This window comes from Sinohyriopsis cumingii, chromosome 15 (genome assembly GCF_028554795.1).
Source record: "Sinohyriopsis cumingii isolate HCF-2022 chromosome 15, ASM2855479v2, whole genome shotgun sequence".
Taxonomy (NCBI): domain Eukaryota; kingdom Metazoa; phylum Mollusca; class Bivalvia; order Unionida; family Unionidae; genus Sinohyriopsis; species Sinohyriopsis cumingii.
This window is the reverse complement of record NC_142975.1, coordinates 117,232,423-117,248,422: the sequence shown is the minus strand read 5'-3', so window position 1 is coordinate 117,248,422 and position 16,000 is coordinate 117,232,423. Positions and strand designations below refer to the sequence as shown.

The window sequence follows — 16,000 nt, the reverse complement described above, 5'->3', positions numbered from 1 at the left end:
ATAATTGAATAGTGTTAATTGCAAAACCATAATTAGTGACTATCAAAATTAGGATGATGCATCACATAACTCGTGAAGTGGAAATACTTTCTATTGTCTCACATAGCTTCACCACTGATGACAATACAATGTTTTCACTCATTAAATATTTCTGTATATCTCTCAATAAATGTAGATATCCTCTAATTACCCAGTGAATAGTGTGGTTGACCAGAATAGTGTAGATTAAAATCTTGTCCAGACTGGGATGCGACACATCTGTAATAAAGTGTCCCAGCACAAATCATGTCAATATACCAGTGATCTCTGGTGTATTAATGTGCCATTGAACACTAATATGCCATGCTTTTCCACTATTTCTTCATTTTATTTGTATCTTGCTTTATCTCTGTTGCTTGGTTTGCCTTTAGCTTTAAATTGTTTTATTTACTGCTTTGAGTTAAATTTGTATAATTTTACATCAAGATTTGCATAAAATACTAATATTTATTCTAAGCTCTCAATCATGCAATGGTTGCAAATGAATTCATTGTGAATTGTGTTGGTTTAGCCAATCAGATAAAGAATTAGATAAATTAACATGGTCCCTTGAAAGTTTTTGTGTCATATTGTCATACCTATGATAAATTTTTCCTTAATATTAAATACAGATATTTTGAAGTTTTCAGTTCACCAGTCTTTTGATAATGACTAATTTACATCAACATCAAGAAATGCATGACTTTATTTTGAATGTAGCATCAGTATTTCTAATTATATTTAGTCATCAAATTCTTACAAATTCTCTAGATTTTTGTGGAACATTTACGTCAAAGTATGAATTGGTTCCTTACCTATCTAATCAGACATCACAGATTGTGGAACATTTACGTCAAAGTATGAACTGGTTCCTTACCTATCTAATCAGACATCACACATTGTGGAACATTTATATAAAAGTATGAATTGGTTCCTTACCTATCTAATCAGACATCACATAGATTGTGGAACATTTACATCAAAGTATGAATTGGTTCCTTACCTATCTAATCAGATATCACGGATTGTGGAACATTTACGTCAAAATATGAATTGGTTCCTTACCTATCTAATCAGACATCACACATTGTGGAACATTTACATCAAAGTATGAATTGGTTCCTTACCTATCTAATTAGACATCACAGATTGTGGAACATTTACATCAAAGTATGAACTGGTTTCTTACCTATGTAATCAGACATCACAGATTGTGGAACATTTACATCAAAGTATGAATTGGTTCCTTACCTATCTAATCAGACATCACATAGATTGTGGAATATTTACGTCAAACTATGAATTGGTTCCTTACCTATCTAATCAGACACCACACATTGTGGAACATTTACATCAAAGTTTGAATTGGTTTTTTACCTGTCTAATCAGACATCACACATTGTGGAACATTTACATCAAAGTATGAATTGGTTCCTTACCTATCTAATCAAACATCACACATTGTGGAACATTTACATCAAAGTATGAATTGGTTCCTTACCTATCTAATCAGACATCACACATTGTGGAATATTTACATCAAAGTATGAATTGGTTCCTTACCTATCTAATCAGACATCACACATTGTGGAACATTTACATCAAAGTATGAATTGGTTCCTTACCTATCTAATCAAACATCACACATTGTGGAACATTTACATCAAAGTATGAATTGGTTCCTTACCTATCTAATCAGACATCACACATTGTGGAACATTTACATCAAAGTTTGAATTGGTTCCTTACCTATCTAATCAGACATCACACATTGTGGAATAATTACATCAAAGTATGAACTGGTTCCTTACCTATCTAATCAGAAATCACAGATTGTGGAACATTTACGTCAAAGTATGAACTGGTTCCTTACCTATCTAATCAGACATCACAGATTGTGGAACATTTACGTCAAAGTATGAACTGGTTTCTTACCTATCTAATCAGACATCACAGATTGTGGAACATTTATGTCAAAGTATGAACTGGTTCCTTACCTATCTAATCAGACATCACATAGATTGTGGAATATTTACGTCAAACTATCAATTGGTTCCTTACCTATCTAATCAGACATCACACATTGTGGAACATTTACACCAAAGTATGAACTGGTTTCTTTCCTATCTAATCAGACATCACAGATTGTGGAATATTTACGTCAAAGTATGAACTGGTTCCTTACCTATCTAATCAGACATCACATAGATTGTGGAATATTTATGTCAAACTATGAATTGGTTCCTTACCTATCTAATTAGACATCACAGATTGTGGAACATTTACATCAAAGTATGAATTGGTTCCTTACCTATCTAATCAGACATCACACATTGTAGAACATTTACGTCACAGTATGAATTGGTTCCTTATCTATCTACTGAGACATCACATAGATTGTGGAACATTTACATCAAAGTATGAACTGGTTTCTTACCTATCTAATCAGACATCACAGATTGTGGAACATTTACATCAAAGTATGAATTGGTTCCTTACCTATCTAATCAGACATCACACATTGTAGAACATTTACGTCACAGTATGAATTGGTTCCTTATCTATCTACTGAGACATAGATTGTGGAACATTTACATCAAAGTATGAACTGGTTTCTTACCTATCTAATCAGACATCACAGATTGTGGAACATTTACATCAAAGTATGAATTGGTTCCTTACCTATCTAATCAGACATCACATAGATTGTGGAACATTTACATCAAAGTATGAATTGGTTCCTTACCTATCTAATCAGACATCACACATTGTAGAACATTTACGTCACAGTATGAATTGGTTCCTTACCTATCTAATCAGACATCACAGATTGTGGAACATTTACATCAAAGTATGAATTGGTTCCTTACCTATCTAATCAGACATCACATAGATTGTGGAATATTTACGTCAAACTATCAATTGGTTCCTTACCTATCTAATCATACATCACAGATTGTGGAACATTTACATCAAAGTATGAACTGGTTTCTTTCCTATCTAATCAGACATCACAGATTGTGGAATATTTACATCAAAGTATGAACTGGTTCCTTACCTATCTAATCAGACATCACATAGATTGTGGAATATTTATGTCAAACTATGAATTGGTTCCTTACCTATCTAATCAGACATCACAGATTGTGGAACATTTACATCAAAGTATGAACTGGTTTCTTACCTATCTAATCAGACATCACACATTGTAGAACATTTACATCAAAGTATGAATTGGTTCCTTACCTATCTAATCAGACATCACATAGATTGTGGAACATTTACATCAAAGTATGAATTGGTTCCTTACCTATCTAATCAGACATCACACATTGTAGAACATTTACGTCACGGTATGAATTGGTTCCTTATCTATCTACTGAGACATCACATAGATTGTGGAACATTTACATCAAAGTATGAACTGGTTTCTTACCTATCTAATCAGACATCACAGATTGTGGAACATTTACATCAAAGTATGAACTGGTTTCTTACCTATGTAATCAGACATCACAGATTGTGGAACATTTACATCAAAGTATGAATTGGTTCCTTACCTATCTAATCAGACATCACACATTGTGGAACATTTACGTCAAAGTATGAATTGGTTCCTTACCTATCTAATCAGACATCACACATTGTGGAACATATACGTCAAAGTATGAATTGGTTCCTTACCTATCTAATCAGACATCACACATTGTGGAACATTTATATAAAAGTATGAATTGGTTCCTTACCTATCTAATCAGACATCACATAGATTGTGGAACTTTTATGTCAAAGTATGCATTGGTTCCTTACCTATCTAATCAGACATCACACATTGTGGAACATTTACATCAAAGTATGAATTGGTTCCTTACCTATCTAATCAGACATCATGGATTGTGGAACATTTACATCAAAGTATGAATTGGTTCCTTACCTATCTAATCAGACATCACACATTGTAGAACATTTACATTAAAGTATGAATTGGTTCCTTACCTATCTATTTAGACATCACAGATTATGGAACATTTACATCAAAGTATGAACTGGTTTCTTATCTATCTAAGCAGACATCACATAGATTGTGAAACATTTACATCAAAGTATGAACTGGTTTCTTACCTATCTAATTAGACATCACGCATTGTGGAACATTTACATCAAAGTGTGAATTGGTTCTTTACCTATCTAATCAGACATCACACATTGTGGAACATTTACATCAAAAAATGAATTGGATCCTTACCTATCTAATCAGACATCACACAAATTGTGGAACATTTACATCAAAGTATAAATTGGTTTCTTACCTATCTAATCAGACATCACAGATTGTGGAACATTTACATCAAAGTATGAATTGGTTCTTTACCTATCTAATCAGACATCACAGACTGTGGATCATTTACATGAAAGTATGAACTGGTTCCTTACCTATCTAATCAGACATCACATAGATTGTGTAATATTTATGTCAAACTATGAATTGGTTCCTTACCTATCTAATCAGACATCACAGATTGTGGAACATTTACATCAAAGTATGAACTGGTTTCTTACCTATCTAATCAGACATCACACATTGTAGAACATTTACATCAAAGTATGAATTGGTTCCTTACATATCTAATCAGACATCACACATTGTGGAACATTTATATAAAAGTATGAATTGGTTCCTTACCTATCTAATCTCTGATAAATTATTTAATATGTGGAAAAATTCTCATTCATGATGAACTTGAATTATTATGATGAAATCTTTGGAAATTCTATTTTGGTGTCTTGAAAGACAACTGCTATGAGGGTCGTTCCGTTAAAGCAAACATGGGACCCAGGGAAGACTCTTTTAAAGTGGGGTACTCATAGATGCAATTTATAATTAATTTTTTTATTTTCATATGAACTCTGTGAAATCAAAGTACTCTGGCATATAGTTTTTTTAAAAACTGCCTTCTCTGGGTAGCATGTTTGTTTAAATGGACTGCCTTTCCTGGGTAGCATGTATGTTTAAATGGACTGCCTTTCCTGGGTAGCATGTATGTTTAAATGGACTGCCTTCCCTGGGTAGCATGTATGTTTAAATGGACTGCCTTCCCTGGGTAGCATGTATGTTTAAATGGACTGCCTTTCCTGGGTAGCATGTATGTTTAAATGGACTGCCTTTCCTGGGTAGCATGTATGTTTAAATGGACTGCCTTCCTTGGGTAGCATCTATGTTTAAGTGGACTGCCTTCCCTGGGTAGCATGTATGTTTAAATGGACTGCCTTCCCTGGGTAGCATGTATGTTTAAATCGAACAGCCCTGTATGACCTAATTCTCAAAGCATGGATTAAATATGTTATGACCTGTCAAGACGACCAGCAGTCTTGAGAGATCGTGTATTTTTGACTGGAGGGATCGTCTTTCCAGGCAGGTTCTAATGTGCAAGAAATTTTATATTATGTAGAAAAAATAGAATACTCTGCCTTAAAGAGAATGTAGCAGATGAAATGCTAAATGCTTTACTATCCATGACCTGCCATGGTTTGTGCCGTTAATGGGAATTGTAAAGTTATAATATTATGTTGAAACTATGTAAAATTGCCATATAAAGTGTTCAGCAATATCTGCTTCATTCATTCATAGCTTAAATATGTTTAAAAACTCACTACAGTCTTTGCCAGTTACTTTTTTCTTTGCATGTCAAAATTTGTCTATTTCTGGAAGTTCATCATTCTGTGGTTCATACCCATGAAATAAATGCCCCTGTGACATAAGATTAGTATGTGACAGTGAGGCCAAGATATATAAATTGTCTGTTTATGATGTCAAAGTAATAATACTATTTATTTTTTAAATTTGTTTTTTCTTTAAGCTTTTAAAAAAACTTATATTTAAAGGTGTAGTGAATTTTGAAAAGTTTTCTATTTCCTTGATAAAGAAAGAATCTTTTCCCTTGTATTGAATATTTCATTGACACTTTTTGTTCTGTACTGTTTTCCATTAGTCATTTTTCCTAGCATGATATAAGAAGTGCATGGTATAATAACCAAGTCCTTGCATTACCTTTTCTGTCACAAAAATCTCTGCTGTGGGTTTCCCACTAATAAAACAAAGAAAACAACATGTCAGCACTTGTTCCAACTTGAATAGCTAACACTCACTCCAGGACCACAGACTTGGGGCAAACGTGGCATTAGTTAAATTAGACATTTCAGTTTTGTTTTCTTTCACTAGAATTGTAGTATGTATTTACATTTTATTTTGAAGAATATTTCTTAAGCAGTACTTATTGTCACTGTGAACAAATGATATTGATCCAGCTGCTGACATCGGGATCTCAAAACAAGCATGTGAGATCGTATGAAGCATGATTCATGAGTCAAAGATGCAGAAAGTTAGAACCATTGATGATTGTCACAAACTTCCCTTAACTTAATCAGATACTTGCGACAGGCGATAATCACTCAGATTACCAAGACAGTTCAAAATACACAAATAATATTACATTAATTTTATTGACATATAACACTAATAATGCATACACACAATCCCCCTAAAAAAACTCTCGAGATGATAAATGTTAAATGAAATAATATTACTAGAAACTGATTCAGGTCCTGTTATTCAACTTTTAATTGTATAGTTCTGTCATTGTTCTACACTAGGAACTTATCAGAGTCAGTTTTCCCACCTGTATCCTGATCCAAATTATCACTCCACAGTTTGGCTCCATGAATTTACTCAGTTTATCATCCCTAAGTCATATATATATATATATATATATATATATATATATATATATATATATATACTCTCCGCAAAATAGCAGCTAAACATGGCTGCAAATGGACACTATTCACTGTTCCAGAATTTATACACAATATCTTTGTGTTCCTGCTCATTTATTTTAAAATCTACCCTCCACCATCCAGGACGCTCAGTGAGGCCATTATGGAGATGTGCACTCCCACTTCCAATTTATCCTTCACCAGCCAAAATGCTCATTGGGGTCTCTGTGGTCACATACACCAATCCTGCACTTTGAATCCATCCTTCACTGGCCAAAATGCACAGCAAGGGTTTATGTGGTCAAACACACCCTCCTGCCTGCCTGCCTGCCTGATTTCCCCCTCCACATCTGTCTCTGATGGACTGCTTTATATTCTCAAAACCTTTAAATATATGTATGACAACTTGCTCTCCATATGCATTTCTTTATAAGTGCGATGTCAATATTTTGCTCAGTGAGTATTGCTCATTGTTCCTTTATTCACCCTGGGCAACATATTTCACTCAAAATATTAATTTCACAGGTTTTTGTGTGACAACGATAAATAAAATTTTGAAAGATGGGTACAATTTCATTATGTGTGGTTATTCACTATTTTTAGATGGTTGCAGTATACTTTGATTTTCTGTTGGGAGATTATGTGATTTCTTGGTACTGTTCACCTATTAATTTTGAAAATTTGGTTTTGTGTTCGAACATTGAGGTGGTGGAGTAAACCATCACAGGTCCTGTAAATTCTTAAATTAGTTATTTTGTATGATATTTACATATCCCACCAGCCCATATTACAACCGACATTCATACTTAAGACCACACATGCATCACTCTCTCACTTTCTCCACATGTGTGCATAACACACACACACACACACACACACACACACATGCATTCTTGTAGTCAAATGTATCTGACATATCAACAATTCTGGACAACAAAAATTCCGCTACCTTGTGAAGTTGTCTATCTGATCTTTGCGTTGTTGTTTATAGCTTCTTTGTAAATGAAAATTTAGACTCGGGGTACTGCTGATAGGCTCAGTATCTTTCCCTTGACACCAACCTTAAAGATTTTTATTTATTATTATGGGATGGTTCCTAGCATGTTTTGAAGTAATAAAGGAATTATATCACAGGGTTTGTAAAAAAAAGATTGGCTTAAATAATAGATTTCAATGACAATGTGAGCGACTTTTTGAGTCCTTAATATGTATAATGCTGTCAAAATATATGAAAATATAGTCATTGTAGTCATATCCAGGTATTGCCTTGTCTGGGTTGGATCTAGATTTGGGTTTTGTATTAAATTCATTGGAGTTGGTCAGAGAACAAGTGTAACTTTAAAGAAGTACCTCAGACACTTTAATCTGCCAATGTTTATCATGCGAAACACCAACATAATCAAGCTGTTGCTTATAGTATTTTCTCAAAATGTCATCCAGCAAGTGAAAACATCATGAAGATTAAGGAACAATTAGTCTCACAAAAAGTTCAAACGGTCACCACAGAAGTATTAAAAGCCACATTAGGATTCTTGGGGAAATAAGCAGGAAAGTCAACAATTATGTTTGGACATCATGTCATGTTGAATTGAGGATGTCTCTTGGTGGTGAGAGATGATTGTCATTGCCATGGGGATTTTAAAAAAAAAAAGAACAACTAAAGATTAATGTAAAGTTGAGAGATCAAGCAAGAAGCCATTTAGCTCTATGGGGTTTGGAACTGCAGTTCTGAAATGTTTACCTGAGATAATTGAAGTCCAAGTGAACTTTACAAACTTTTATGCTAATCATAATGTTTATCATTACTGCAACAGATCACTCTTCTTTGCTTTTAAAAAATGCAGTTCTTTATATTTTCTTACACATTACTCAGTTTAATCTAATTTACAGAAAAAATGTTCATTGCCTTTCTGAGAGCTTGTTAGGGTTTGGCAAATCTGCATTGGAAATTGCTGGTTACCGAAGACTCCATTTTATCAGTGTGGTATTTTTTTATATGCAAGTCATAATTGAAGTTGTTATATTTATTTTATAAGCTGTTATTTATTGCAATGATTTCATAAATAGTCAGACATTTCCCAATTCAAAGGCATTATATAAGTCTTTAAATTGTTAGGAAATGCATCAATCTTCTTTTCAGACAGTTACACGAATCCCAAACCAACCCACTTTCCAGTATATGCCAGCAGACCAGTATCCTATGACCAGCATCGTGACATATCTGACAAACAATCAACCATAATTTCTGTTCTTGCTTCCAGTGCCACAGCTGCACCAGCCACCGTTATAAGAACAGAAGTAACTAAAATCAATCCCTCCTGTTTAATTACATTTCTAAATACTCTGAAAGTGATCCAAAATTTTCACCAAAAACTTCACATTTTTCCATCTTTCACATCAATCCATTTTTTTTGGTAGTAGTCTTTCCAGAAACATCTTTCTTTTTCTACTGGTAGTGGTCTGTCCAGAGACATCTCTCCTTTTCTTTTCATATTAGTCTTTCCAAAGACAGTTGAATTGCAATTTTAGACATAAATTCTTCGCAATGTAAATGTAATACTAATATATTGAACATTTTTTGTATCTCAGTACTGTTTAAAATGATACTACCATACAGACATCCACCTAGATCTTCCAAATTGATTTCTTTATTTTTCTTGGGAGTGGGGAATGTCAGTGTTTCTGACTCAAGTATTATGCAAACAGATCCAGTAATTTAATCAGCATGTACAAAGATTTTTATTTATATTATTAGCTCAGCTGCCTGTAAAAGCTATTTGGCCTATGATATGGTCATGTATTTGTTGTTCGTCAACATTTGTTTGTGTACGCTATGTTTTTGATTCTGTTGTGATCAGATTGGGAATATAGGTTTATTTAACCAGTATCTTGGAGAAGTTCAGATAATGAGTGTAATCTTTACATATTAATTAGGTGATTATAGTTTTTATTGGCCATGTTTGTTGCCACTTTTTTCCAATCTGATTTTGAACTTCAAATTTTTGTTCATATCATTGAGATCATGGCAAGTTCTATGAAGAGCAAGATCCACACATATTACAGTGTGACACCGCTATAACACGGTAGTTGGGAGCCATAGAACTGAACCGTGTTATAGACCGAACCTTGTTATAAGCAACCAGGTCAGTCAGCTGAAGAAAATGATGCATATACCCCAATAATTGTTGGGGTGGGGTGGCAGGTTAGGTAATAAATGGGTGGTAAAATACATAATAATAATAATGAAGACTTTGTATGGCATCTGATCTTTAGAAGCTCTAAGCACTTTACAACATTAGACAACACCCATAACATAAAAAACATATATAATGATATTGTTACAAAAAACAAGGGGCCTCGAGTGGCCGAGTGGTCTAAAGTACTCTCCGTTATGGATCACTGCCATCTCACCTGTGTCTGCGTGGGTTTGAGTCTCAGATTCAGCCAATGTGGCAATGTGAGAAAGCTTGCCAGTAGCTTCTCGTGGGTCGGTTCTTTCCGGGGTTTTCCCAGGTTCTTCCTCCACCATTAATACTGGCCACCATGTATAGCCTGTCGTGTGCTGAAAATGGCATTAAACCCTACAACAATAACAACAACAAAAAACAAACACCATGAAATTAGAAAACATAAAATAAACATGCTGAAAGTATTTAAGATAAGGAACATTATTAGGTCTTTAAGTTTGTTTTTGCAATAAAATACATGCTTCTTTGGCACAGTTACCATCTTAAATTGATGCATATTAAATGGGAAATACACTTGTAGTGAAAACAGAGATGGCATATGTAATCTTTTACTTTATTTAGAGAACCACAGATTGGTACATATATGTGTATACTCTTTATATATACATGTCTTATGTATAGCATGAATAGAGTATCAAGACAGTGTACTCACCCGCAGATCACATCACATGCATTGAATCCTCAATACAATTAATTGCATTAAAAAAATGCACACACAGAGATTTAATGTATTCAGTAATTTTGTCACCAGTCTGAATTCAGTGATAAACATAGCACAATCACGTAACAAATGATGAAGCACATTTACTTTTCAGTACATCCGAAGTTGGTAAAAGTTAGTTTGCGTTTTTAGCCAACGTTCATAGCATTCGTAAACACAAACTTTTTCACTGCACAAAGGAAACTTTCACAGCACAGTAAACATGTTCCAGTCACATTGGAAAATGAAAACATCCTTCATATTCTATTGCTTTTATTTAAGTTTTGTACTGTCTTCTCTGAAGAAAAGTTGTTTGTTTTTATTGAAGATTGTAGTCAGCTTTTATTGAAGTCACAGCTAAATGACAGCTTTAGAGAACCAAACAAATTCCCATTTCTTATTGTGGTGGCAACATTAAATAATTGTATTGCATGATTGAGACTGATTTTTTTCTCCATTTGCTTAGCATGTTTTCATAACAGTCGGTGCTTCAAAGGTAATGTTTTCTGTGAAATTTAAGCAAACTATTTTATATAGGCACATTTTGAAAAAAGGAATGGGCTGTTGTTTGGTCAATTGTAGTTACATTTCCTCTATGCCTATTGAATAGACCAACAAGTAAGATTTTTTATATATATTATTTACATTTGTGGTAGCAGAGTGATGCTGCCTTCCACTCATGCATCAGAAATTTAACAAATAGTCAATGGACGATAGAGACGCAGGTATTCTGGTCTGATGACAAGGATTAATACAGAAAATGTGGGTGTTCTGAAGGTTTTAATTCTGAGTGAAAAGAAGAGGAATTTTACTTTCCATCGACACACAAATGTCAGTCTCTGTAAATATATTAATTATTAGCGAGCAGCCGAAAATCCGATGAAAGATAGATTATGAGATAATGCCTCATCCATTTGATCTCTGCTACCAGAAATGTCAACAACAAAAAAAGCGGATATCTCACGAATTCGAATACTCATGCTAGATGTCACCGTAAGCAGATTATGATATAACAATGCACTGTTAAGATGGTTTGTTAGGACAGCAAAATCGTTTATGTAACAATAGATGAATTTCAGTGCATTTTATATAAAGTTTGCAGCTTCCTTTCATGTGGCCTCTAAATTTCTCCACTCCAAACCAATGGTTGTATATACAAGTTTAAACAGCCAACAATGTTGCCAATAAAAATATTGCCAGATGGTATAATTTGCTGCCAATAAGTAAAATAAAATCACATTTTGCAACATTGGCAAAGCCCTACGTGATCCTAGAATAAACCTTTTACACTTTATTTTTCATACTTTTAAGAAGAAAAAGCTATTTTTTTGGGTATAAGAAAAATACATATAAAACTTAAGGAGCCACACTACGATTGCCTTGTATTATTCATGCAGGATCTCTTTCCCAAAATGATAATAAACTTTTTACGTTTTTTTTTGTATTTGTAAGAAAAACAATTGTTTTTCCTGTGCAAGAAAAATACATGTATATATAATTTCAGGAGCCACACTGAAACCGTGTTATATCTAAATTTGTGTTATAACAGAGCGTGCTATAGCGGGGTAGCACTGTAATAACTTAAGATTATCTGAGTTTGAGTCCACTCTGTAGTAAGTATTTTTGCATTGAATTTGGTCAGTCTTGGAATATATACTTGCACCATAAAGTTCTTAAGTTCAGTAGTGAGAAAGATACATGTGTATGTATCTAACTCTTTTGCTTATGCTTGGGTTCATGGGTTTGATTCCTGGCCGAGTCATACGAAAGACTTATAAAAGTGGTACTAATAACTGCCTCGATTGGCGCTCAGCATTAAGAGATTTGTGTTAGGACTGGTCAGCCTGGTGTCAGGATAATGTGACTGGGTAGGACATAATGCTACATGTCTGCGGTATGATGTCCCAGTGCAAGACATCACTATAAATTGCCACACTGCAGACATCTTAGAGATAGACTGAAAAATTGTTAAAGCTACATTAAAAATCCAAATCACACACACACACGCATAACCAATTCTGAATGCCATTTTCTAGTCTGATTTGATCCGACTTGAGCATGTGCTTATATCATCAAGCTCTAGGATTTTGATATTTAGAGAAATATTTAGAGAAATCTGTGTGTTACCACTCTGGAGAAAGTGTTTTTGATCTGATGTTGAGTATATTTGGGTAAACCAGACTTATAATTATCCACATGTCCAGTGAAGTTTTCTTTTTATGGGCAAAATCTGTGTATATTAATGAAATTCAGCTCAGAACTAGTTCTAAAACTGTGCAGTTCAGATAATTGTTTTGTGCTTTTAACAATACATGGTTTCTCAGCTTTTTTGAGATTAAAGCAATGGCTTAATGCAAAGCAATGGCAGTAACACGTGCTATGACTATTGAGATCACAAGTTCTTCCCCATGCAAAATTTATGAAACCAGTAAAAGTAGATAAAAGAAACATAAAATTCCAGGAACAAATTTTAAAATTAGCAGAATAAAACACCTTCAGGATTACAATTTTATTTGTATGTTATAAATAAAAAAAACAGTATGAGATGAAAAGCATTATTAGAGAAAATGTACAGTTGCAAAACATCACTATAAAATGCCACATTGAAGACATCATAGAGATATCATAAACTTTGCAATGTTGTATTTGAGAATCGGATTTCTTTTCACAATTATACATATTTATTTGCAACTAATGTTGATTTTGCCCCAATAAGACTACATTTCTTGTACAAATATGCCTCATTTTATAAATTTATTTGCAGAGATGTATTTATAAAATTTTTGCCACACTTGACATTCTTAAGTATGTATTTGGAAATAAGTTGGATATGTTGGGTGAAATAGTTTGACAGTTACTAGTATTGCCATGTTAATAAAAAAAGTAATCCACTATGCTTTTTTCTGAAAGATTTCAAAATTACCAAGGGTAAAAAAAAACATGGCTAATGTACTGTGATAATGGGGATTTTAGATTTTTTCTGAAAGATTTCAAAATTACCAAGGGTAAAAAAAAACATGGCTTATGTACCGTGATAATGGGGATTTTAGATTTTTTTCTGAAAGATTTCAGAATTACCAAGGATAAAAGAACCCATGGCTAATGTACTGTGATAATGGGGATTTTAGATTTTTGTTACTGATCTGGGTCTGTACCCAAGGAATTTACCAATTTTTTTTTTCACAAGTGTAGTACAAATTTATTCCTTATAGGTCGGAAGATATGCCCATGGACAACCTTGTCTGACAAATCTGCCATTGTGCCTTTTGCTAGAAACTAGTAGAAAACTAGACTAATCAAAAAGGTCTTTGGTGGTTCTATATGCCTTTACTTCTCAAAGGAGAATTGAAGATTTCTTTCTTGAAATCCATAGCAGCTAAAAGTAACCATTGCTGATGTGAAAATTAATCAACATGCCACTTTAATAATCGAGGTGCAGAATTGTCTTGCCAAGCCATGATGTTGAGACACTGCTTTTGTTGAATTTCATGGGTCATGGTTGTCATCTTGTTGGTTCATGAAGAATAAATCACCTAGCTTATTTGCTAACTTATGGCATGGAATTTCTTAAAATACACCCTTACTGTTTCATAGCTTTCATTATAGTTCTTTGGAAAAACATAGGTTAATATTAGGGCTTTTCAGCATGGTGTCAGGATAATGAGACTGGGTGGGACATCATGCTACATTCCTGCGGCATGATGCCCCAGTACTAGACATCACTATAAACTGCCACACTGCAGATATCTTAGCGATATGACTGAAAAATTGTTAAAGCTACATTAAAAATCCAAATCACATACACACCCACATTGGAAAAGTTACAAAATCAAGTTACAATACCATTCCACTCAAACATTCTTTTGAAAGGAAATGCAGGCATAAAACTTTACACAGTTGCACAATTACTCAAACTAGGTTATGATTTTGAAATTTAAAAAAATAAATTACCTGAATTTTAAATTTCCTAAGTTCATATTGATATTGAACCCTAACTGTTACGCAGGATTTTAAGTCATTATGGTTGGTTTTTGCACAAAAAGTATAATAACAAGATTGTTACTGCCTATGCAGATTCAACATCAGAGTGCAGAAATCCAAAAGCCTTTCAACAAAATGCAGACAATTACAAATGTATGATGAATATATATTGTACGAGACTCAGAATTTTGTTATGGGGTGCAAACTCTACTAATATCTGTTGTACTATACAAGACTCAGAATTTTATTACAGGGTGCAAACTCTACATTTCATACCGAAAAAATCTGATAAGTTTCTTACACTGGATTTCCTCAGATAGTTAGAATCAAATAAAGAGGAAAGTTACTCTGATGATTAAAGGTATATTTAGTGATTACTATCATGGGGTAAGTCTTGCTGTTCAGTTCTTATTACTTTTTGTGTATTATCCATGTATTATGATTATTTTATATATAATGTATATATTGTTTCTTCCTCAGTACATGACTTTGGTAGATCATCTGACTTCTTAACTGGTGAGACTGTTGACATTACATTTTGCACTTCTCTGATAGGTAATGTGGATGAATGTTGATTGTCAATTAGGGGGATAGGGTGAGTTGTTTGGTTGAATTCTTATCAGTATTTGAGTACATGAGTATGGGCAGCCGTCGCCGCCAAAATTACATTAATCAAATGATCTAGTATGAAATCAAATGATTTAACCTAGCAAATGAAATGATCAATCCAGATTCCAAATGATGTGGTGTCACATGAAATGATGTAGAGTGAAATGAAATGATTTAACACATCAAACGGAATGATGAATTCAGATTCCAAATGATGTTGTGTGATATGAAATGATGTAGCATGAAATGAAATGATTGAACCCCAAAAATGAAATAACGAATTCAGATTTCAAATGATGTGGCGTTAAATGAAATGATCTGGTATTAAATAAAATGATTTAAAGAACAAAACGGAATGATGATATATGCTTCCAAATGACGTGCTATTAAATAAAATGATGTAGTCTAAAATGAAATGATTTAACTCAACAAATGAAATCATGAATTTAAATTCCAAATGATCTGGCATTAAATAAAATGATTTAAAGAACAAAATGGATTGATGAAATCTGCTTCCAAATGATATATTATTAAATGAAATTACGTAGTATGAAATGAAATGATTTAACTCAACAAATGAAATGATGAATTCAGATTCCAAATGATGTGGTATTAAATTAAATGATTTAAAGAACAAAACGGATTGATGAAATCTGCTTCCAAATGACGT

At 33.4% G+C, this 16,000-nt stretch overlaps 1 protein-coding gene across 2 annotated transcripts in view; it reads left to right on the top strand.

The window, feature by feature from the left end:
- Positions 1-15,354, top strand: part of LOC149782556 (uncharacterized) — a 45,583-nt gene extending 30,229 nt beyond the window's left edge. Inside the window, exon 5 of one of the 2 annotated variants that reach the window (XM_089933999.1) lies at positions 15,202-15,354. In XM_089933999.1, the coding sequence (XP_089790125.1) occupies positions 15,202-15,234 (33 nt within the window). In that variant the 3' untranslated portion in view covers positions 15,235-15,354. Of the gene's footprint in view, positions 1-8,932; positions 11,851-15,201 lie in introns of those variants that run through there. The other variant, XM_089933998.1, reaches the window with a different exon arrangement.
- The last annotated feature ends 646 nt before the right edge of the window (positions 15,355-16,000 follow it).